This window comes from Corythoichthys intestinalis, chromosome 19 (genome assembly GCF_030265065.1).
Source record: "Corythoichthys intestinalis isolate RoL2023-P3 chromosome 19, ASM3026506v1, whole genome shotgun sequence".
Taxonomy (NCBI): domain Eukaryota; kingdom Metazoa; phylum Chordata; class Actinopteri; order Syngnathiformes; family Syngnathidae; genus Corythoichthys; species Corythoichthys intestinalis.
The window spans coordinates 14,286,751-14,310,725 of record NC_080413.1 but is presented as its reverse complement, the minus strand read 5'-3'; the positions used below and the strand labels follow the sequence as shown (position 1 = coordinate 14,310,725).

The following is a 23,975-nucleotide window of genomic DNA, read 5'->3' as shown; positions in this document are numbered from 1 at the left end:
AAGAACACTCACCACTAGCATAACCTCGATCAGTTGTCTCATTTCTGAGAAATAGTTGTCTAAGCTTACCTGAAACATGTTGTCAGCAGTTATATAATAGTGTGTAGATATTTACGTTAGCTTAATGCTATCCATTAGTGACACTTGAGTTAACACTGAGCCATTTTCACTTAAACCACCGATAAGTTACACACCGTTAGCGTGTCATCAATATACAGTGGTACCTCGACATTCGATCGCTTTGACACACGATCTCTTCGACATCCGACTTAAAATTTGACTCGCCGTTGGTTTCTACATCCGATGACATGCTCGAAATACGACGATTTATGACAGCGCTGTAGTTTCTTTGTTTTCCCACAAGACGGACGCATGGCAGATTTACTTGTGAGATAAATTAACATGGGTTCCAAAAAGGTTAATGCAGGTGGTGAAAACAGGAAAAAGGTGACGCTAACCAATGAAATGAAGATGGAAATGATTTAAAAAATGTGAGCGTGGTACGCGCATCCGTGGACTGGCTCGACAATACGGGTGTCGAATGTTTACGACAGACATGTCCAAAGTCCGGCACGGGGGCCAAATGCGGCCCGTGGTCAAATTTCATCCGGCCCCCAGCCTCTGTCATAAAATCAATAACGTCTGGCCCGCACACAGACTTAATAAATTGGTCAGCAGTATTGCTACCAGCTTACACACTAAATGCTGCTCCTCGTTTACCCACTAAAAGGCATTAGCACTCTAATCAACATTACCCCGTGTGAACCTTTACTCCCAATATTCTAAGATGGCAACAATCAACAACAAAAAAAGTTGACTGCGATGGCCGACGCTTCAAAGATAGGTGAAAATTTGACTATTTCTTCACTAAAATACACAACAATTGTGTCTGCCTCATTTGCAAAGAGACAGTGTTTTTAAAGAGTTTAATGTGAGGCAATATTAGCAAACAAGACACGCTGACGTGTACGACAAGATTACAGGGAAGATACGTAGCGAGAAATTGAAGCAACTTGAAGCTAGTTTAATTTTACAGCAGCAGTATTTCACAAGAGACCGAGAGTCGAAAGAGAACGCCACAAGGCCTATTTGCGAGATTGTTTAAATTATTAATTAAAAAAAATAATAAAGCAAATGTGACTCACAGAGTGGCTTGCTAAAATTTGCCTAAATATATTGTTCTACGTAAAGGACGTTAGCCAAGGTCGGCCGCCCACATTTTTACCACACCAAATCTGGCCCCCTTTGCAAAACATTTGGACACCCCTGGTCTACGATTTCGATGGCCCTCCTTCGACTTTCGTTCGCCAGTCTTTAAAAGTGAAGGTTATTATTATTATTGTGGTAACATCGCCAAAGAAATCGCCCGCTTCGTCAGGTTCTTAATCAATTATTTTGCAACACAGCATGCCTACTGTCCTCCACAGTTGACGCCAACAACAAGAGAACATTAAAAAAGAAAGTAAAATCCCTACCGCACCTCTCTTACTCTGATGCCTTACTCTGTCACATCAGCCACGTGGTGCGCAGACAGATTAGAACCCGATTCTTTACATTATTCAGGGTTCCCGCGGGGTCTTAAAAAGTCTTAAAAGCGTAGAATTTATGAATTTGGAAATAATACCTTAAAAAGTCGTGGAAAAAGTGTTGAATTTTCATATCTGGGTTTAAAAATTATGTTGTATGTAACTTCTCCATGTCTCATTTCTCCTCAAAAGTGTCATTTGTCATTTTGATTGAATAACGTAGCCTAAATAAATAAACATTCTAATTGAGAACGTGACATAGCCTGGATCAAAATCCCGTCCCGCATGAATCCCATGTCACGACGGGAGTCCCGACCAAATGTCATGGTCTACATGACACAGATTTTTTTTTACACCTAGCCATACATTTCATATTAGAGAGAATGGGAAATGTAAACTCAACGAAGCGTGGTTGAGGAAACAATCTTTTTGTCTTTGGCTCAAACCAGTGAATCGCAGTCTCTTCGTATGGGAAAAAAAAAAAAAAAGATTCAGCTGGGTACAATGGGCATAAAGGCAATAGAGTCCCATGCTAATTCATCCAAGCACATAACTTCCATGAGAGGAAAGAAACTCTCTCCATTGCCGTCGTAGAATTGCCCTGTATAAGACAGCCAGCTGCTCACGAGGCTGAAGAGACAGAAGCTAAAGCCAGCCAGCTAGCTGCTAATGTAAGCGAAGCGACAGCAGCTAACACTAGTGAGCTAGCTGCTCGTGCTGCAGCCCCCCTGCATCCCAGCCCAGCTACGATTGCTAGTGGATCTACGCACATCGTTTGGGTCCACAGCAACCATGAAAGCAGAGTTTAGAATTAAAAAAAAAAACACACTCGCCACGCTAAATGCTAATGCTAACAAGAACATCTCTACTTGGCCTGTGGTCTGTGCGCTGTGGTGGTGTCGCGTGAGTAGCCTATTCAATACGTTGCATTCTTACAGTATATCCTTCACACATTCCACAGTTCCACTTTTCAGAAATAAATTAACTCAAATTCACAGATTTTGTTTTTCTTTAACGATAAGGCTGTGAAATAGGTATGAAGTTTTTTTAATGTTCTTAATTATGTCCTTAAAAGTCCAAAATTTTACTTGAGGAAACCTGTAGGAACCCTGATTATTACAGGAGTTATTATACTGTATTCCGATTTTTTTAATAATTTATTTGTTTTGCAATGTGTAATTGCCATTTGTAATAGTACCAGTAGTATTTATTAAGGTTTTAGTGTAGGTTTTCAGGCTGTGGAACGAATTAATGGAATTATAATGTATTCTTATGAGAATATCCTGCTCGGCATAAGACCATTTCGACTTACAAACAGGGTCGTGGAAGGAATTAAATTTGTATGTAGAGGTACCACTGTATGGTGAACGTATTTTTAAATTCAATTGCTCTGAAATGAGATTTGCAGAAAGAACGCTGAAACGGTACTTGGTGGGCTTGCCGACAGTTATCTGATATTCTTTTAGACTGCAGGGGGCAGTAAAAAGCACAATAAATAAAAATGAAAAAGATGTTTATTTTTATTTTTTTAATCTATTAAGAGGCTGTAAAATGAAGATTTGGGCTCTAAATGACTTTAGTTAGAGTTATTACAACTTAAATAGTTGTGGATTCATTTGCTAATCGCAAATTGCAATCATAGTAATCTTAGTTTCACCGCCTGTTTTTTTTTTTTTTTTTTTTTTTTCAGATTTCCTAAATGTAGAGTGTGTGCCCACCTGTGACGACAACAAAGCGTTGTACACGGGGGTCCTGAAGAAGCACTCGTTGCCTCAGGAGTCCTCCCTCAGCCAAGATCAACTCTCCGTGGACGGAGACACCGACAGCCTGACCACCTCCCCTTCCTCCAGTAGCTTGGACACCTGGTCCGGACACCGTTTGGTGAAGACCTTCAACAAGTCTTCAAGTACCCACGGCCTCATCCGCCCGCCGAGGAGAACCCCGGTGGGCTCGGTCCCCGGCGTCGGCGGTAGCGGCTCCTCATTCTCGGAGTTGGATGGCTGCGGCTTGGACGAGGAAGGGAAGTTGTCGCGTTCCACAACCGACGGCGAGATGCGGAAGGCCCTGAGCTCCATCTCCCACGGGGTAAGTAACAACGAGGCCCTGTACGCCTTTTACGGGCTCACCAAACCCCGCCCCAAAGCGCAGTCCCAACGCCTCATCCCCCTGGACGATGACCTCTCTCAAGGCAGCCCCAAATATCACACTGCGAGCCGACACTACGGCAACTGGACGCACAGAAAGCCCGACCCCAACTACTCGTACTCCACAAAACACCTTCTGTACCAGCGTTCGCGCAACACCAAGACCCCGTCTTCCCCCCTGTGTGTCACTCCGTCCTCCCCCTCCCGCGGCGACTTAGCCAAATCGAAATGTTTCGGCGCGGGAGGGGGTTGGGTGTTCCCCTCCCGCCGGCTGCGGGGTCGGAGCGCAGTCAGTGAGCTGAACATCACCTACGTGGTAGAGCGGAGCCTGTACGGTCACCTCAACTGGGCTCAGCTGGTCCGCCCGGTCACCCTCAGCCGAGCTGAGCGGCGCTGTCTGTTGGAGGAGGACCGCGAGGCGGACAGGAAGTGGGCGGCCAGCGTGGACCGCTGCACCAAGCGGGTGCTCTTACGCATCCAGCAGAAGTCTGTGAGTTCAGACCGTGAGGTTCAAGTCGGCCGCCTCGTGTGAGAGGGACTCTGAGTACGTCAAAGCTGCAGAATAGCTCTTAGTTCAAGCCAGTTGGAACAGGGATGAGTAGTAGTCTGAAACATTTTCATGAAATATAACCAGTTGTTTTTCAAGCTAGTGGTTTGTAATGGAATAAAATACAAAATCTTTAAAACCTATTTGTTGTGGGACGCAGCTGGACAAAGTTTTAGCCACTGGAAACAGTTGTGTTCTCTTAAATATTTCCCTTTTGATCAGTTGAAAAGTGTACTTTGTCACTATCTTGTATATTGTGATATAGGCAGTTATAAAGGTTTTAGGATTGAGTCAATTAGGCTATGTAGTAGGTCGTAATGCATATATCAGTTTTTTTTGGTTTGGTCTTATTAGATGTCTAAATAAGATTATAGACTCTATGGCTAGGTTAATACTACAGGTCTTAATGCACAAATGCAATTTTTTGTCATATCTGTTTTTTTGGCGTGTCCGTTCAGACTGCCTTTGTCCATTCAGACCATTCGAGTATTACGCATTTGCACTAATTCGCAGTCTGACACGCGCTGAGCAAGAAGACCCGCATGTGCAAAAGCATCAAAACAAATGACCACACATGCTGGCTGTCATCCGTCATTCCAGGGATATCTTTTTTTGCTTTTCAAAGAGAGGACACAAATAACAGATATAAATAATTCCCGTTTAGGCTTGTATTCAAAGTTTATATGGATCGATAGCATGCACGCACTGTCCGTGCATGTCACACACACATATGGGCAGTTTGCCCCGACTCTCGGCCGTGTAAACAATATTGAAATATTGCTCATATAGAGCAGAGAGAAAACCGATCATTCTCAGGCTTATCCTCAACCCATTTTTGTTTTTTTATGATTGTTGTCAAGCCCGGCCCTTCCCCAAAAGCCGTGTTCAATGCAAGCTAGGCGCTAATAACGCACAGCTGCACCGCTACCGTAGCGTCTCTCTCGCTCTTTGATGACATAATTGCTGCATGAATTCCGATTTGAGAGACTTAACAGTACAGACCGCCGCGAAATTCTGGGAAAATATGGCCCAGATCGGATTTGAACCACGTATGAAAGTGACCCAGATCGGATTTGAAATGGTCCGGTTCTATGCAACTTGTCACCTTCAGACTTTCAAGTTAGTCCTCACTCGAGTCGGAAAAACACAAAAAAATTGGATTCATGCATTAAGACCTGTAGTATGAACGTAGCCTATAGCAAGATGGCACATTTATCATGGAGGCCTGTGATTTCGCTGTTCAAGGATTTGTCCTTAAAAGTATTGTACAGATGTTGAGTTTATTGCGTAGCCTGGATCCCAGTTTGGTGGTACTTGACAAATCAGACTGCAGCCACGTTCCGGTACATGTGGTCCCATAACATCGGATTTCAAAATATCATATTCCATCCAGATCAATCCGTTCAGATCATCAAAGTATCTCACTCGAGTCTGGTAAAGGCTGGTCGCTTCAGATTGCAGTGTGAATTTACCCTTAGTTATAAGCAACATCTAGCCAAGGTTTATCGTCACTAAAGTGCATACTAAAGTAGGCAATACTGATACAGGTAGTCCTCGGGTTACGAAGTACCCGACTTAAGTGATTTCGACTTTAAGACGCCGGAGTCCTGTCCGCTATTTTGTCTCCAGTCGTTTTTTTGGTGAATAATGTTGACTTTTGTTTTGTGATGCATATTTCTATTTTGGCACAGGAAGCATAGAGTACGAAGTACTTCCACATGCGAGTAAGACCGCATGTACACACAAAGAAAAACGTATTTGCGCGCACACAAAGTCGTGCAGCCGAGTGAGAGAGAGATGTGAAAGAAAGCCTGCACTCACATTTGTTGCTTGTGAAGCGTCCACAAAGAAAACACCTGCATATAACGCCTTTTGTACTGTTTATTGTGCGTTTTCATTGGTGTTCAAATACTTGGGCGAGTTTATGTGATTGTTTTTAATGGTGTGCGGATGCTAACTGATACATGCTAATTGTTTGTGTGGATTGTGTTTGCTGTATCAGCAGCTAGTTAGAAACGCAAATTTGAATTGCTAATAGATGAAACTGATTTTAATTTCATTTTCATGTTAGTTTCATTCTGCAAGCGTCGATGTCTTGAGCAGCTGAATAAAGTCAGCAAACCACACGGACGTCTGACATCGTCATTTCGGTACTTATCTCACAGTTTATCAAGGACTTAACCCGAATTCACACTGCCTGCGGATGTGACAAGATTGGCCGTGTTCACGTCGTCGTAGATATTCGCAAGCATACTAATCTATATGACAATTACCACCCCCTGCAGAAACATCTACGACGTGCTGCAGGTAATCGTAGGCTTGACGCAGATTATGTTTTTCCGGACGGCGTAGCCTGACCGCATGAAGTTACAACAATACCACCATGCTGGAAAGGACATTTAGCACTAACACAAAATAAAACTACTGGTTTCCTTTCAACGTGGATCAGAGTTATAGTATTCGCTTAGATGTGAAATGTTCTGTAAAACTATTTTATTTTCCATACTTTTCATTCTCATGAACCGTTAAAATATTTACTTTTTTCATGAGCTGGTAAGTCCTCATGCGGAAAAAAGACAAACTCAGTCGATTTATATTGTTTTGTGATAAAACAACAAAAAACAAATGTTGCACTTACTACCCATCGTTTATCCTTTTGACGTGGGGATGTACATATTGTGCCTGAATTCATGCATTCTCGTGAGAGCCCCTGTTATTTCCTCTGTCTGATTGCCGCAGACATCCGTAGCGCAAACGCAACCGGTAGAAATTGTCCTGAGACATTTTCGTAGACGTCACGCAACTGTGTCGCAGCCGCAGGCGGAGTGAATTCGGGTTAGGTCCAACTTCTTGGCGAGGACTGTACAAAGACGTATACCGTATTGGCCCGAATATAAGCCGGCCCTGATTATAAGACAACCCCCTCTTTTTCAAGACTCAAGTTTGAAAAAAAGACTTTTTGAACACCAAATTAATTTTTATACAGAAAATAATTACAGTACATCTGAAACAAATGATTATAACAATATATTTGCGAGAAAAAGCATGTTATTATGCCTCATTCAAATCTTAATATCTGAACATTTAAATATGTAAACTAAAGTGCAATCACGTAAATGAATGGCTTCTGGTTTTTGAAATGTAAATAAACCAGTCTATTGTGATAAAACAACAAAATTGCAATAACTGCATTAACCTTAAAAGTGAAGTCTAACTGTAGTCTTGAAACAAATCTGAATAAGGAAAAACATTGCAATAAAATAATGCAAACTGGTTAAACTTGAGAGTAGCTGAGATCTGTCATGACAGAACATTGCTTCAATGATGTCTGGAGCCATCTAGCGCCGTGAATGGGTATAATGTCTAGAGCGCGAATATAAGACGACCCCCACTCTTTCAGTCTTATTTCAATGCAAAAAAGCTGTCTTACATTCGGGCCAATACGGTAATACATGTTTTTGGATTGTTATTTTGAGATTTGGGGGGTATTTAAATGATTAATTCTGATTTATGCGGAAATTCGGGTTACGTCGCCAGCGTAGGAACGGAACTTGCTCTTAACCCGGGGACTACCTGTACCTTATGTTTGATTTGTGTTGTTTTTAGAGAGAAATTCCTTTTACTGCTGATGTTATTTTTGGCTAACAATGTTAAGAATGTCCTCAGGTGTCAATATGAAAATAAGTATACGAGTAATCTTTAGTTGCCTTAATACTTAAAAGGTAAGACATTAGAACTGGCAGTGTATTAGCATGACGATCCATTTAGACTGCGGGGGCTGGCAGTTGAATTATCACCATCACAGTCAATGATAGTTAATGAGTCATTCATTCATTCATTTTCCGAGCTGCTTATCCTTATGAGGGTAGCGGGGGTGCTGGTGCAGCTAACTAAGGGCAGTAGGTTGGGGTACATACACCCTGAATCAGTTATCAGCCAAAGTTGGTCAATTTTTGATATAATTAGCCCTATGTAGATGATAAAAATTTGATGTGTTAAGAGTGAGGTGGGGCTATCCTGCAGCTTCGATGGTACCTGAATCCCATGGTGTACCAGTGAGGTCGTTCTCATCCAAGCAACTTTTTTGGACTCCACTTTTTTCTGTTGTCGCTTTTTTGTGTTTTGCCTTTTTTTCCGAGGGGGCCCGTGCCTCTTTAAATTTTTTAGATGGTTTTCTTTCCTTGTAATTTTCTCCGAAATGCTTTTTTTTTTTTTTTAATCTTGGGTGCATGTCCATCCCATCGAGCATCACCATCGCATTATTTTTGGACGCTGCTTCAAACGTGTTTGTTCTGCAAAAACCCTTCGCTTGGGAAAGCTGCAATGTGGGCCGCAGCTGTGGACGCTATATGCGCAAGAACCCCGTATCGCTTTTGAGGAATCTCCATGCCGAGATTAAGTGGTGTAATTTCAGAAGTTGAACTTTGATGTGCACGTGTGTGTCATCAGCTTGGGGAGGATTCATGAAAAAATAGATAAGCAAAAGGAAAACCTCACTGTTTTCATTTCATAGTTTCTCATTGGAGACTTCCCCTCATCAGAAATGATCAACTTTGAATGTGTTTCGGTTAAATCTAACAAAGTTGGCTCTGTGTGTGTGAGTACGTTGCTCCGTCCTCCATGTGTTCAATCCAAGCTCCGCCAGCCGAGGGCGCCCTAAATGCACAGTCTGTCCTTGAGGTGTTTTATGTTGCCACATCAAGAGAATCCACTTTTTGAGCCACATGTTGGAACCGAATTTTACGCTTTTTGGGCTCCATAAAACAGCTCATTTGCTTTGACAATTTCAGAGGAAAAGCACATAAAGTGTTCCATCACATCCTCCATTTGGTGCGTCTCAAATGACATCATGTCCCCCTCATGTGACTCAACCGTGATCGGTGTCATGCATGAATCACAGCGCCTTCAATCCCATCGTCCGGGGCGGATGAGGAAGCTTTGTTAAAGTGTGGCTGATTATTTGGCTTTTACCCCTTTTGCAGAGAACGTGCAGCTTTGGTGGTTTTGACCTGTCCAACCGATCCCTCCATGTTCTCAACACGGGCTCGGACACAAATGTAAGTGTACAATGACGTGAACTAGGAGTGGGAACCTCTTGGTACCTCAAGATACGATTCAATCCCGATAACAAAGATCTGACGATATGGCGATACAACGATTATCAATATATTGGTCAGGAAATCATTCTAGGATATTCTACAAATGACTAATAAACAGAAAAACAAGCTTCTGCTGTGAATTGGAATGAGTTTATCACTTGTAGACGTCCAATCCATTTGAAGTGGGAGGGTTCATTCGCTGCCATGTAATGTAAAAAATTGTTTTTCAGAAAGCCACAATCAAATAACCCTTTCTGGACTCTTCACGGAACAAAAGTAAATAAAATAAAAATAACATGATATAATAATAATAATAAATAATAATAACACTATTAGGGTTGTTCCGATCATGTTTTTATGCTCCCGATCGTTTTAGTTTGAGTATCTGCCGATCCCGATATTTCCCGATCCGATTGCTTTTTTTTTGCTCCCGATTCAATTCCAATCATTCCCGATAATTTTTCCCGATCATACGCATTTTGGCAATGCATTAAGAAAAAAATGAATACTACTCGGACGAATATATACATTCAATATACAGTACATAAGTACTGTATTTGTTTATTATGACAATAAATCCTCAAGATAGCATTTACATTATTAACATTCTGTGAGAGGGATCCTCGAATAGAAAGACTTGTAATTCTTAAAGGACAAATGTGACTAAATATTGCCATCTAGTGTATTTGTTGAGCTTTCAGTAAATTATACTGTAGCCATATCCAAATGCATGATGGGAAGTGGAACCATGACTGTGCGTAGTGCTACCAATTGATATATCTTCTCTGCGTTGGGAAATAACATAGGGTGTTAAGAAAAAGATCAATTACTACCTTGCTTCACCACATTGCTTCCCACGATATTTCTAATCGTAGGGAGAGGGATAGTAAGGCTTTAGCCAATTAAAAAAAGGCTCCAAAGGCTGCCAAAATTCACTGTACTCATTTTACGCTGCCTTTTTAGCTCTCTGTATAGGTAAAACGGCGCCATTACAGATTGAGTGCGACAATGCGTGAGTGGGTTGTGCAGCGCATGCATTAATTGCATTAAATATTTTAACGTGATACATTTTTTAAAAAATTAATTACCGCCGTTATTGGGATAAACTTCATAACCCTACGTTAAGCCTAAACTAAAGACTCTGGATGAGTGTAACATATTATGTCTGTAACGTTAAATACAATTAGAAAACGGTTTAATTAAAAAAAAAAAAAAAAAATTTTTAAAAGGCATGTCCGATATTTTTTGCCGATTCCGATACTTTGAAAATGACGTAATCGGACCCGATCGATCGGCATCTCTAAACACTATTAATTAAATAGATGATAACCAAATAACCCTCTCTGAGTTCTTCACAGAAAAAGGCCAGGAAATAACACTATTGAGAAAAAATATAATTCAAAATGCTCTCAGGTATTCTTCATGGGGCCGGACCAAATGTGGAGGCGGGCCGTAGTTTGGGGACCCCTGAAGTACAGTGTTACCTCGACGTACGATCGCTTTGACACACGATCTTTTCGACATCCAACGGAAAATTTGACTCGCCATTCGTTTCTACATCCGACGACACGTTCGAAATACGACGATTTATGACAGCGACGCAGTTACTTTGTTTTCCGGCAAGGCGGGATGCACAGCGGATTTTCTTGAGAGAAATCAACATGAGCTCCAAGAATGTTAGTGCAGATGGTGAAAAAAGGAAAAAGGTGACGCTTACCTTTGAAATGGAAATGATACAAAAACATGAGCATGATGGGCGCGTCCGTGAACTGACTTGAAAATACTGCTGTAGAATGTCTAAAATCTTGACGGTCCTCCTCCGACCTCCGTTCGCCAGTTTTTATATCTTAAGGTGACTATTATTTTGGAGGTTACATTGCCAAAAAATTGTCAGGTTTTTAATTATTATCTTAGAACTTGAGCAACACAACAAGCCTATTGTCCACCCCAGCTAAACAAAGTGAAAGCAAAGTCTTCCCTCCCTCTCTGTCAAAAACACATTCGCCACATTAAAACTCTATTCGTTACATTATTACAGGTATTGTTATTACTATTATTTTATTATTATTCCGATTTCTATTCATACTTTAATTGTTTTGCTCTGTGTAATTGCTATTTGCAATATTGCCAGCAGCATTCATTAAGGATTTAGTGTAGGTTTTCAGGCTGTGGAACGAATTAATGGAATTCATTCTTATGAAAAAATTCTGCTCGACATACAACCATTTTGACTTACAAACAAGGTCCTGGAACGAATTAACTTCGTATGTAGAGGTACCACTGTATTTGAGATAGAGCGCCGCCCTCAATATGACTCGAAAGCACGGATTTTAACCTCTCCCAATTTTTACTTGGCACCAATTGACCAAGAAAAACTACAGATATGATCCTTTAATTTCATGATAGGAAGTATTCACTATTTAAACTCAAAACTATTTTCTCCACTAGAGGGCACTCATGCTCTTTGGACGAATAATGTTTTATTTCTGTCATTTTTTTCGTATTTCTTTAATGTGGTTATGTAATGGGTTTATTGTACAGTATCATAACAACAGCTTAGAAGAAAAATACCATTGTTAAAAAAAAAACTAAAATGTAACCCGTTACACACAATGTTACTTGAGTATTCTTTAACCAAGTACTTTTTTACTTGAGTACTTTTTATGGGATGACTACTTTTACTTTATTATTTTTTATTATTTTGAAGTAACGGTACTCTTACTTGAGTACAATTTTTGGCTACTCTACCCACCTTTGCATAAAACCGAATCTGGTCTCTCATATTCTTCTATTATCGATATCCTACAGAATAAAGAACAGGAGGCCATATTCAGAGAGGTGGTCAAGTCCCCCACGACTTCCCGCATATCGCTGGGCAAGAAGGTGAAGTCAGTCAAGGAGACCATGAGGAAGCGCATGTCCAAGAAGTACAGCAGCTCTCTGTCTGAACAGGTGAAACAAAATTTTCTGTAGTTAAATGTCGACCACATTAAGATAACTAGTTGTATACAGTATGCACTAGGACTACTACAAACAAGTATTGTGATGAATTAATCACTGATTATTTTTTGCAATTTGAATATTTTCATCAATGTCTCTAAATCAGGTGGTGTCAAACTCAAATCTTTTGTCACGGGCTACATCGTTATTGTGTCATTCGGAGGGCTTCAGAGTATGTCTGCCACAATGAATCGACGAACTGACAATCAGTTATCAAATGAAACTATTTTGATAGTTGATGCATCGTTGCGTTGTCTATAAGGTTTTTACGTATTTTGACATTAAAAAAGGGTAAATAGGATATTTTCTAAAAGAAGGCAAAATTTATTTCAAACTTTTGCATTTTTGTTTTTTACATTTTCAAACAAACTAAAAGGAAAATGTAAAAATTCTCTTTAGTTTATTTTTTAAATCTATTGATTTAACATTTTTTGAAAATGTAAAAACACTGAATATTCTATGAAATCTGTCGTCCTCAGTCTTTCATTGAGCACAGCCCGAATTTTATTTTTACGAGAACAAGTTAATAGACATGGTTTACTTTTGTGGGCCACGCAAAATGAAGGAGTGGGCCAAATCCGGCCCTTGAGCTGTGAGTTTGACGCTTTTGCAGTAAACTAAACAATCAATTAGGGATGTCCCAATCACGTGATCGGAAATCGGACCGATCACGCCATTTTTCAGGGGATCGGATTTTTAATTTAAAAAATAAAAAAAAATTAGGGCTGCAGTTATCGAACTGTAACTGTACTCTACTGTAAATCCCATCGATTAATTGAGTAATCAGATTAAACCCTTTTTTTTTTTTTTTTAAGTGCAATTATAAATATACATGAGAAAACAAGACATTTCACCTAATATTGAACCATTTTTAGACAATCAATGTCTTATTTTAGATGTACATTGTTGTAAATAGCCAACAATTGCATCTTAGATACGACTAGGAAAAAAACAAATTGACTGCTTTCACTCAAAAAAAAAATATATATATATATTTCTTACCTAAAGCTGTCCTTACGCTTGAAAACTCCCTCCGCAGGGCTAATGTTACGTTAGCAAGGTACATTAATGTTATTTATTAGCGCTACGTTAACTTAATTTTCCCTTGTCGTCCGCTCTGTGTAAACGGGGTGCCTTTGGTAGAGCTGCAGCATTGAAGACTTGCTTGAGTGATATGTAAGCGCTGTCTTATAGTAAATTCATGACAAAGCGTTCGCTTTGGTGTTCAGCTTGAAATGCTCCCCCAGTTTTCACATTTTTTGATTTTTCTTGGTGCCTTTCTCTTCGCTTTCGTCGGCTTCTTCGTCGTTACCTCTATATTCATGCATGGTTGAAATCAAATACAGTGGTACCTCTACATACGAATTTAATTCGTTCCAGGACCTTGTTTGTAAGTCGAAATGGTCGTATGTCGAGCAGGATTTTCCCATAGGAATACATTATAATTCCATTAATTCGTTCCAAAGCCTAAAAACATACACTAAATTCTTAATAAATACTGCTGGCACTGTTACAAATGACAATTAAACATAGAAAAACAAATAAGTTATAAATAAATAATTCAGAATAATATAATAAGAAGAAGAATAATTAATAATTATTCCTGTAAATAATGTAACGAATCGGATTCTAATATGGCGGACACTTTTTACTGTCCCTGAACGCACCGCGAAGCTGACGTCTCAGTGAGATAGGTCGGTGCGGTAGAGATAATACTTTCGTTTTCTTGAGAGCAGTCAACTGCTTAAGACAATGGGCGTTTTGTGTTGGATAAGTTCTTAAATAAATGATAAAAACGTGACGAAGCTGGCGATTTCCTTGGCAATGTTACCACAATAATAATTGTCACCTTAACTTATAAATAGTGGCGAACGGTGGTCGGAAGAGGACCATGGAGCTGTATTGTTGAGCCAGTTCAGGGACGCGCACCCCAAGCTCATATTTTTCTATAACTTGCATCTTCATTTCAAAGGTAAGCATCACCTTTTTCCTTGTTTCTCCAACTGTATCAACTTTTTTTGAAAACTGTGTTGATTTCTCACACAAGAAAATCCACCGTGCGTTCGTTTGCAGTGCTGTCATGTCGTCGTATTTCGAGCAACTCGTCGGATGTAGAAACAAATGGCGGCTCAAATTTTACGTCGGATGTCGAAAAGTTCGTGTGTCGAAGTGATCGTGTGTAGAGGTACCACTGTATATCCGCCGCCTCTGTCTTCTTCCTCTACGCACGTCACAATGCGTACGTCAGTGCGTTGTGCTGCATTAAAGCTACTCCAGGCAAAACGTCAAGGTTAGAGCTGACAAAATTAAACGATTCCTCGAGAATTCCTCGATCAATTTTTAAAATCGAGTTACTTGAAATTTTCGAGAAATCGTTTCAGCTCTAAAAAAAATATATATAGCGGAAAACACTCAGGTGACTTGCCGCCCTGAGACCCCCAATTTGGCCAAATTTCAAAATTGTCTTATATGCATGTGTGATACATCATTGGAAAGCTTAAATCTCAATTTTCTGGGAGGGGGGGGGGATTGTGAACAGAAGGGCATTGAAAAAAAATGTTTTGGTTTTTTTAAGCAGCGAAACCCTAACTGGAGGTGAGTGCATGAGAGAGCATAATTAAAGACGCCATGATTTTAACAAGATATTATCGCGCACTTACCTCTTTTCGATCCAAAAACTCCATGTAGCATGTATCACTGGGTGTCAAGACAAAGCTTTGAATGGCCACAGCCAGATTTTGGGGGGATTTTATGGGTGAAACATGGTAACATAACAAGGGTCGCGATGCAGAAATCGCAGACATCAAGGAGTGGTCGAGATTTTCTTTTTCATATATTTTTCCTTGTAAACGTTTTTTTTTTTTTCCCAATTTTTCTTTGTTTGGATCGATTATTTATCATCTAAAATATTGGGGAAAACAGTACCAAAAAAAAAAAAAAATAGTAGTAGCAAGTAGATATCCTTGACAGATTTTTTTCATTCAGTTTAAAAGTTTAAAATATGTGAGTGAATAATTTTCAGTCTTTTTTTTTTTTTTTTTTTTTTTTTTTTTTTTTTTAACTAAATGTTAGTCATCAATTAATGACTAAGCTAAAAATGACAGACATTTCGAATAATATAATTCTTTTTATGGCTGGGTGAAACAAAAGCGGTTGCGCTGTGTCTGTAAACGGGGGTGTCCAGGGTAAAATGGACAAATAGTTCGGGGGCTTAATACGCCATGAAATTGCTATGGCAGCACATAGACATATTGCTCTATCAAACAACAGTTCTTTTGGCTTAAAATACAGCAGTTTATTTTAAAGAGGGGTGAAAGAGCAGAAACTGCTTTTTCAGCCTTATTTGTGTTTTCCGCCATATATTTGTTTTTCTGCTTCGTGCTCGCGCAGCGCCACAGCCTCTCACCCCACATGTTAAGCAGTGCAACCAAACTGTTCAGCTTGCGTTTGGTACTTAAAATTAATGGCGATTGACAGGTTTGGAGCTTTGATCTTGCCAGACAAGCTTGGTAGCGCTAAGATCAAAGGCACGAATCTGTCCATCATCTTTAAACTTGGCTACTCATTATGTATAAGTGAGAGGCTGTTCTCTGCAGCGTGAGTGGACTCACTCAATTAAGCATTTAATAAAGACATAAAGATTTTTCTGCGTTATTCTTGTTTTAAAATCACATTATAAAGGCAAGATTCCAGACCAGATTCCCTAAATCAGGTGACTAGGACTTGGGGGCAAAAATACGCTATCGGAACATCCCCACAATCAATTATTTCAATAGTTGTGATGAATTTGAGCATTCATTACTTTTCGATTAATCATGTCAGGCCTAGTATAGACTTTCAAAATATTTATATTTTTATATTTTAAAATATTTTGTCATGTTTCATAGCAGTTCTGAACTATGTATAGACTTATAACTCATTAGGAGCCATTGACGGTGTTAGACGTTCAATCATATGGGTCTTTTTCATCCTTCACATTAGTTCATCACTCATAGACGTCCAGTCCATTTGAACGGGAAGGGCTGACAAATGTCCGTTTTCTGCGATCTTATTGTCATGAATAGCAGCCCATGAGTTAAGCCTACTTTTTCTTTCAAATACAGTAGATTTAGAACAATATAAAAAAAGGCTCCCCTTTTCAAACATTTACAGGATGTTTTGCAGTGCTAGCCACTTCATTAGTCCGCAGAGTGTGTATGTGGGTGGGTGGGATTATTTGTGTTGGTTACAGAATAAACATTGCTCCGAATCACTGGGATTGTCACTGCGGGGTCCGCTTGTTTTGGGTGTGTGCTTCATGCCGAGTCCAGATGAGTCATGCAAGTCTCCCTCGGCTTGCTCAAGGACATGTTTAAGAGCTTTTGAGTACAGTAATGCTTACTCTGGCTTCGTTTTACTTGCCATCGCTGTTTAGTCCAGTTGTGGCCTGCACTGTCCAAGCCCTGTACAGCGGCCAGAGCATCTGGCCATCACGGTGGTCTTATGGCAACACCGTGACCCACATTTCCGGGCTTAGTCATGCAGCCGTTGCTTGTAAAAAGCCCTAAAAATTGAAATAAATGTGATCAAAACTGTTAAACAGAAGTTGTTTTATAGGCCACAGTGCCCCCTAGTGCTGTGTTAGATATATTAATGTTTTTAAATGCCAAAAGCATGTCATGGTTTACCTCAGGATGAACTGTTGAATAAGAATTGACATTTTTGCATCACATAGTAATTATCTCATTCCCTGCCATTGACAACAATAAACGTCCAATCCATTTGAACTTCCCAGTTCAAATGCATAGTTATAAATTGCACATGATTGGGCGTGATTGTACGTTGAATTAATGTCCATTATTCCTTTTCCTCCCTTCCGCTTTTCAGTCGAGTCCGGATGGAACACCTGGTTCTCCGCAGTCCTCTCAGCCTGACAGCGACTCCCTGGAGAAGCCCAAACTCAAAGCAGGAGGCTCAGTGGAAAGTCTCCGTAGTTCACTAAGCGGACAGAGCTCAATGAGTAAGTTATTTATTTCCAAGTTAGAGCTTTTATTTTACTTTCCACGCTCAATAAAATATTGCCACATAATGACTATAAAGATGGGTGCTTCAAACAAACCACTAGAGAGCTTTTTTTTGTTTCTGTCCATGTCTTTGGAGAGCATCCTGACCTCTCACTTCGTTTAGCTAATTGCCATCAAGGATTACTTTAACCCGTCCCTCCTGTTATGTCTTTCTGATCAAACACCGACTTTTTTCAGGACACAGGCTTAACATACTTAAACACATGATCAACTCGAAACCAAAAAAATATACTGTGCGCTCTCGTTTTTCGTGGTTAATGGGGATCAGAACCCACCGCGATATGTGAAAAACTGCAATTAATGAGTCTAAGCCATAAATGATAGAAAATTCTAATAATAAATATAATTACCTTCTTTTTATGGCTGGGTTGAAATAAAAGCGTTTGCGCGCTGTCTGTAAATGGGGGTCTCCAGGGTAAAACAGAAACATTTAAAATAGTTTGGGGGCTTAATGCGCCATGAAACTGCTATGGCAGCGTATAGACATGTTGTTCTATCAAACACAACAGTTCTTTTGGCTTAAAATACAGCAGTTTCTTTTAAAGAGGGGTGCAAGAGCAGAGACTGCTTTTTCAGCCTTGTCTGTGTTTTCCGCCATATATATTTTAATGAATGCTTTTTTAAGCACTTGAAATGTAATAATTATGATTAGTTTTAAACATGTTACTATCCCACCTAATTATTTTAAACAAGAATAAAGTAGGAAAATGCTTGTCTTTATTAAAAGCTTCATTGAGCGAGTCCACTTCAGTCCACTCAAGCTGCTCACTTACACACAATGAGTTGCCACAACAACTGTTTAACAAGCGAAAGAAACAATGATTGACGCATGCAGTGTTTGAAGTTTCGGCTTCAACCATGTCTGGCAAGATCAAACCTTCACGTCAGCCATATTAAGCAACTCCAGTGCACTGCCAGACCAAAAAAAGACGCAGGAGGGAAATGGCGGCTACGTGATCGGATCGAGACAGCTCAACTGTATTTATTTTTTAAATGAAAAAAAATCTGCAATGGACTGACGGCGCAAAGTTTGAAGCGTGAAGTAGCGAGGGATCACTGTATCTTCCATTGGTAACATGGAAGTCAAGGTTACTACTTCATATATTTGTCATTGCAGTTCAATCATAACAGTCCAGGGTCTCCCCAAAAAACTTGCATAGCCTTTTCCCCTTATGTTATTGGGCAAAAAATACAAATTGACAGGAATTTTGAAATTATAACTATTATGTCCACTATCAGTGTTCCACTTGATCAGAAAGCGGGCCAAATGATAGCAATTTCATAGGATTGGAATCGGGTTAAAGAGATGTTTTTAAGATTTATTTTAAAATTTAAAAACTACAAAGCAACAGAATAAGATGTACAAGGTTCTTGTCAAAAGAAACTCCCCCAAAATTTTGTTTTGCACTACGCAACATCGAAACACTCAACTCCACCGGTGGGATTTATGCTAGTTGTCGTGGGACGTTAACAGAAAGATCGCCATCATGCAAGAGTTATGTCTACAATATGGAAATAATTTACATTCAGGTGTTTGTTGTTGTTTTTTTTTAACTTAATACATCGCTCAAAATCAGGTGACTCGAAGTTGAGTGCAAAAAAAATGTGATCGGGACACCTCCTATTATGTGTTATTATTAGGGCTGTCAGACGATTAAAATTTTTAATTGCGTTAATTACAGCTTAGAAATTAATTAATCGTAATTAATCGCAATTCAAACCATCTATAAAATATGCCATATTTTTCTGTAATTTATTGTTGGAATGGAAAGATAAGACACAAGATGGATATATACAGTCAACATACGGTACATAAGTACTGTATTTGTTTATTATAACAATCAATCAACAAGATAGCATTGACATTATTAACATTCTGTTAAAGCGATCCATTGATAGAAAGACTTGTAGTTCTTAAAAGATAAATGTTAGTACAAGTTATAGAAATTTTATATTAAAATCTCTCTTAATGTTTTTGTTTTAATAACATTTGTAAAATTTTCAATCAAAAAATATAAACTAGTAGCCCGCCGTTGTATGTATATGTCAATAAAATACAATGCTCATGGGTGCTGAAGCCCATAAAATCAGTTGCACCCAGGCACCAGCAGAGCTCCAAACTCCAAAAAACACAAGTAACAAGTGGACATTGCACTGTGCTGTCATTTTAATCTGTTTGAGCAGGGCATGTGCGTTAATTGCGTCAAATATTTTAACGTGATTAATTTAAAAATATTAATTACCGCCCTTTAACGCGATAGGTTTGACATCTCTAGTTATTATAAGCCATTTATTAACTATACTAAAACGTAGATTCTTACTGTTTTACCTTAAGGTGCACGCTGACAGAGCAGACCGCAGCCTAAGTAGACAAATTCAAGGCGTCACGATATTTCTGACCTGTAAAATATAGTGGCCCGCCAGGCTTATAAAGCACTGAAGGACTGTTTGTTTTTTCCCCAGGTGGTCAAACCGTGAGCACCACCGACTCCTCAGCCAGCAACAGAGAAAGCGTCAAGTCTGAGGACGGCGATGATGAAGAGCCGCCTTATCGAGGGCCATTTTGCGGACGGGCAAGGGTACACACAGACTTCACGCCGAGCCCCTACGACTCAGACTCCCTCAAATTGAAGGTGAAGAAAAAGTACTGAAATATCTTAGATTCAACTTGAAAATTTTGACATTCTCCCTGTTCTCACAGCGCGGTGACGTGATTGACATCATCAGCAAGCCGCCCATGGGCACTTGGATGGGCCTTCTCAACAACAAGGTGGGCACCTTCAAGTTCATTTACGTGGACGTTCTGAGCGAGGAAGAGGAAAAGCCTAAACGGCCAGTGCGGCGGCGGAGAAAGGGCCGACCACCTAAGCCGACGTCCGTGGAGGATCTGTTGGAACGCATTAACCTCAAGGTGGGAAGAAACCACGTGCCAAATTGTGCACCCAAATATTTGACATGGCATCACCAAATTGGTCACAAGATCGAATCATAAAAGAAAACATTGTTTTGGACATATTGAAAGAAATTACAGACGAGCCGAGCTAAATTTAGCAAAGTAAATTACAGGCTACTTGGTTCAATTTTTCATGTAAACATTTACACCCACTTGGTCAGAACCACATTGAACTTCCACTGAGCTGTTAAAGGTGAGTCGGGCCCACATGGCTGTTTAATTCATGCCTATACCAGTGGACGGTGGTCACAGTTCAAATTTCCAGAACATGTGCATGTTCAAATAAATTCAAATAAAGTTTTCCTCTTAATTTAACCCTTTATAGGGGCAGGGGCGGATCCACTAAGGTAGTATGGGGGATGGGGGGGAGTCAGTTGGCACCGATGCAAATTTAAATTTGACATTTACTGCTATAAAATAAGTAGTGGTGTCAGTGAGGATCTGAGTATATATAATATATACTGTAATTTTCGCACTATAAGGCGCGCCTGACTATAAGCCGCCACCCGCCAAATTTGACACGAAAACGGCATTTGTTCATAGATAAGAGAGAATATGCAATGTTGCTTTAGCCTTTAAGGTTTGTGCTGAGTGATCATCACACACTAAATGTAACTTGTAATGTTAGCATAGCATTCAAGTTCGCATTAGCATTAGGCGAATGCAAACGGCAAGCCTCCTCTTAAATTCTTGGACTCCGACAATTTATTTTTACATAGAGTTTGTGGCGTCCATGTGGTAGTGGACTAAAACTAGACAAAGACAAGCACATTTTGAGATGACTAAAATATGAATATTATCATTTATTATACAGTGCAATCACAAAAGTGAGTACACATTTCTACAGATATATAAGTATTCAGCAAACAGTTTGCTGAAGACGTGTCAACAAAGCATATGGATTACTGGAACCATGTCCTATGGTCTGATGAGGCGGGCGGGCTTTCTTGTGTACCGTCTTCAGAAGAGGCTTCCTCGTGAGATGACAGCCATTGACGCCAATTTGATGTAGAGTGCGGCGTATGGTCTGAGCACTAACAGGCTGACCCCCCCACCTCTTCAATCTCTGCAGCAATGCTGACAGCACTCCTGTAACGAGTCACATTGCATTTTGGAGGGAAAATGACAAGCAGTACTCAATTTGGACATTTAGGGATGTACGTAGTTTCTATGGGGTGTACTCACTTTTGTTGCCTGGGGTTTAGATATTAATGACTATATTTTGAGGGGAAAATAAATTAACACAATTATATAAGCTGCACACGGACTACTTTTCATTGTGTCAAAGTGTCATTTTGTCAGTGTTGCCCATGAAAAAATATACTTTAATATCTGCAGAAATGCGAGGGGTGTACTCACTTTTGTGATACACTAAGTATTATCGTCCAAAAGACAGATAAAAATTAAAAGGGCTGCCAAAAACAACACTGATACACATCTACCATATGTTGACACCGGGGGCGTAACAATCCTTGTGGATCAATATATCGATCTGTTAAGAACAATTGAATGTAATTGGATTAAAATGCACAATGATAATATTTTTGGTATTCCGTTTTTGTATATATAAAAAAAAAAAAATCAACAAAATTGTCCCATCAAAACTGATTTGTATTTTTTATTGCTTTAGGTAAATAGGAACTGATTGTGTTAAATATCTTCATCATTTTGTATTAAACCAATTGTAGGCCTTTGAATCGAATTGTCGCAGAATACCGTATAATTGTCCAAAGGCTACCATCATTTGCCCCCCACAGTTCCTGCCCCATTCTCGCCATCCTATAAGTATTCTTCTAGATCCGCCCCTGTATAGGGGACCCATTGAAATACTATGAATTTTTTTTTAAATCAACTCTAGAATGTTGTTGGAAGCTATAACCAGAGTTTCTTTGATTTTATTCATATTAAATTTAACATATCAACAAGAAGACCAGAAGTGAATTAAAACCACCCTTGTATTTGCACATTGTTCTTTAAACTCGATTCCCACTTGGTGACTTTTGTACCAACTTGAGACTTGTTACTTCGCACCTCCTGGTGTTTCACACATTTGCCATGTGATAACTTGCTTTTATCTGCCAGTGGACAACATAAACATTTTGTATCTACATTTTGAAGTGGGCGTGCGAAATACAGTATTATTCCTGACATTACTCTTGTTTTATTGTATTGTTTCTACCACGCAGGAGCACATGCCCACATTCCTGTTCAACGGTTACGAGGACCTGGACACGTTCAAGCTGCTGGAGGAGGAAGACCTGGACGAGCTTAACATCAAAGACCCTCAACACCGAACGCTGTTGCTGAGAGCTGTGGAGCTCTTGCAGGAATACGACAGTAAGGATAAATCTTGGAAATAACTTGACGGAGTCTTGAAATTTGAATTTTAAAAATGTTTGTGCGCGTCCAGGCAGCAGTGACCCGGAGCGCGGCGGCCTGTCAGGCTCCCAGGAGAAGCTGCTTTCCGAAGGCCAGGGATTGGTCGGCGACTCACCGCGGGACTCCGGATGCTACGAGAGCAATGAGAATTTGGAGAACGGTAATAATGGCTCGCCCGGGATTTAGTCTCATAATGGCTCGGTCCCATTGGTTGTCAAGTATCCGCTACATTTTCTGCACTCTAACTCCACCCATCTCATTCCTCTGGAATGGTGCCTGATGATCATCCAGCTTTTCTTGCTCACTGTAGGCTCTCTTAATCAGTTGGCATGCTTTTGTCACTCCAGAGCGGACTTTTCCAAACTGATTTCAGATCAAGAACAAAAACGTTCTTAATGGTGCTATGAAATGGTGACCATATCAAAAAATGAAAGTGACTGCACTCATGTAATTTTATATGTAAAAAACAAATCTGGCTTTTTTTTTTTTTAATCATTTCATAGTTAATATCCCATAACATAGCCCACATCACAAGGAGAATTAATCATACCGAGCTTTCTCGTGCTGTGATAGCTAGTACATGTTGACAAACAGTCACGCATCAACAACAGCTTGCTAGCAGACTAAAAATCTGCAGCTCATTCTGAGAGTGACGTTACCAAGATTTTTTAGTTGGCGTGGCCAAGGCATCCATGGAATATGGTCTACCATTTTACAGGCACTAGTTGAAGCATTTTATAACCTTTAACTAGAGTTGTCTGGGCTATTGTAGGGTAGCCGATCAAAGCACTTCTAAATATCGATAAATATCAACATCAGTTTTTCATTATCGATTTTGCAGTTAAAGTGAATTTAGAAGCCTTCTGCCTTTGTACAAGGGTGGTCACAGCTTAGCACGGCAGTTTTGATTATTGACCATTAGACGTTTTCAAATATAGATACTTGGGATTTGTTATGTGAGCAGACCATTTGCATTCATGCTGCAAAAATTAAATGAAAAATAAATGATTGAAAAATTATGAAATATAAACTCTTATATAAGTCTTATGTCTTGTGATTGCCTGCCTGTGTTTGTGATTCATTATTCGCTAAAAGCAACACTTGGTAGCTCTTCAGTTTTGGTCGATTTTAGCGACGCTGGTGGACAAACACGGTAGTGTTTTGCCTTAAGGAAGACTTGAGTTTCCCGTGAGGACCAGCGCACACCCGTAAAATTATCAATCAATCAAAAATCAATCTCCAGGTCGCCTGCAGATTGATTAAA

General features: G+C 39.8%; 1 protein-coding gene across 6 annotated transcripts in view; it reads left to right on the top strand.

Annotated features, from left to right (window-relative positions):
* The window catches only part of sash1a (SAM and SH3 domain containing 1a), a 423,559-nt gene that overhangs the window by 385,552 nt on the left and 14,032 nt on the right, over nucleotides 1–23,975 (top strand). For 5 of the 6 annotated variants that reach the window (XM_057822266.1, XM_057822265.1, XM_057822268.1 and 2 more), the window contains 8 exons: nucleotides 3,217–3,611; nucleotides 9,200–9,274; nucleotides 12,125–12,268; nucleotides 17,183–17,315; nucleotides 19,843–20,012; nucleotides 20,081–20,290; nucleotides 22,519–22,669; nucleotides 22,743–22,871. In XM_057822266.1, coding sequence (XP_057678249.1) covers nucleotides 3,217–3,611; nucleotides 9,200–9,274; nucleotides 12,125–12,268; nucleotides 17,183–17,315; nucleotides 19,843–20,012; nucleotides 20,081–20,290; nucleotides 22,519–22,669; nucleotides 22,743–22,871 — 1,407 coding nt within the window. Of the gene's footprint in view, nucleotides 1–3,216; nucleotides 4,161–9,199; nucleotides 9,275–12,124; nucleotides 12,269–17,182; nucleotides 17,316–19,842; nucleotides 20,013–20,080; nucleotides 20,291–22,518; nucleotides 22,670–22,742; nucleotides 22,872–23,975 lie in introns of all 6 variants that reach the window. The other variant, XM_057822264.1, reaches the window with a different exon arrangement.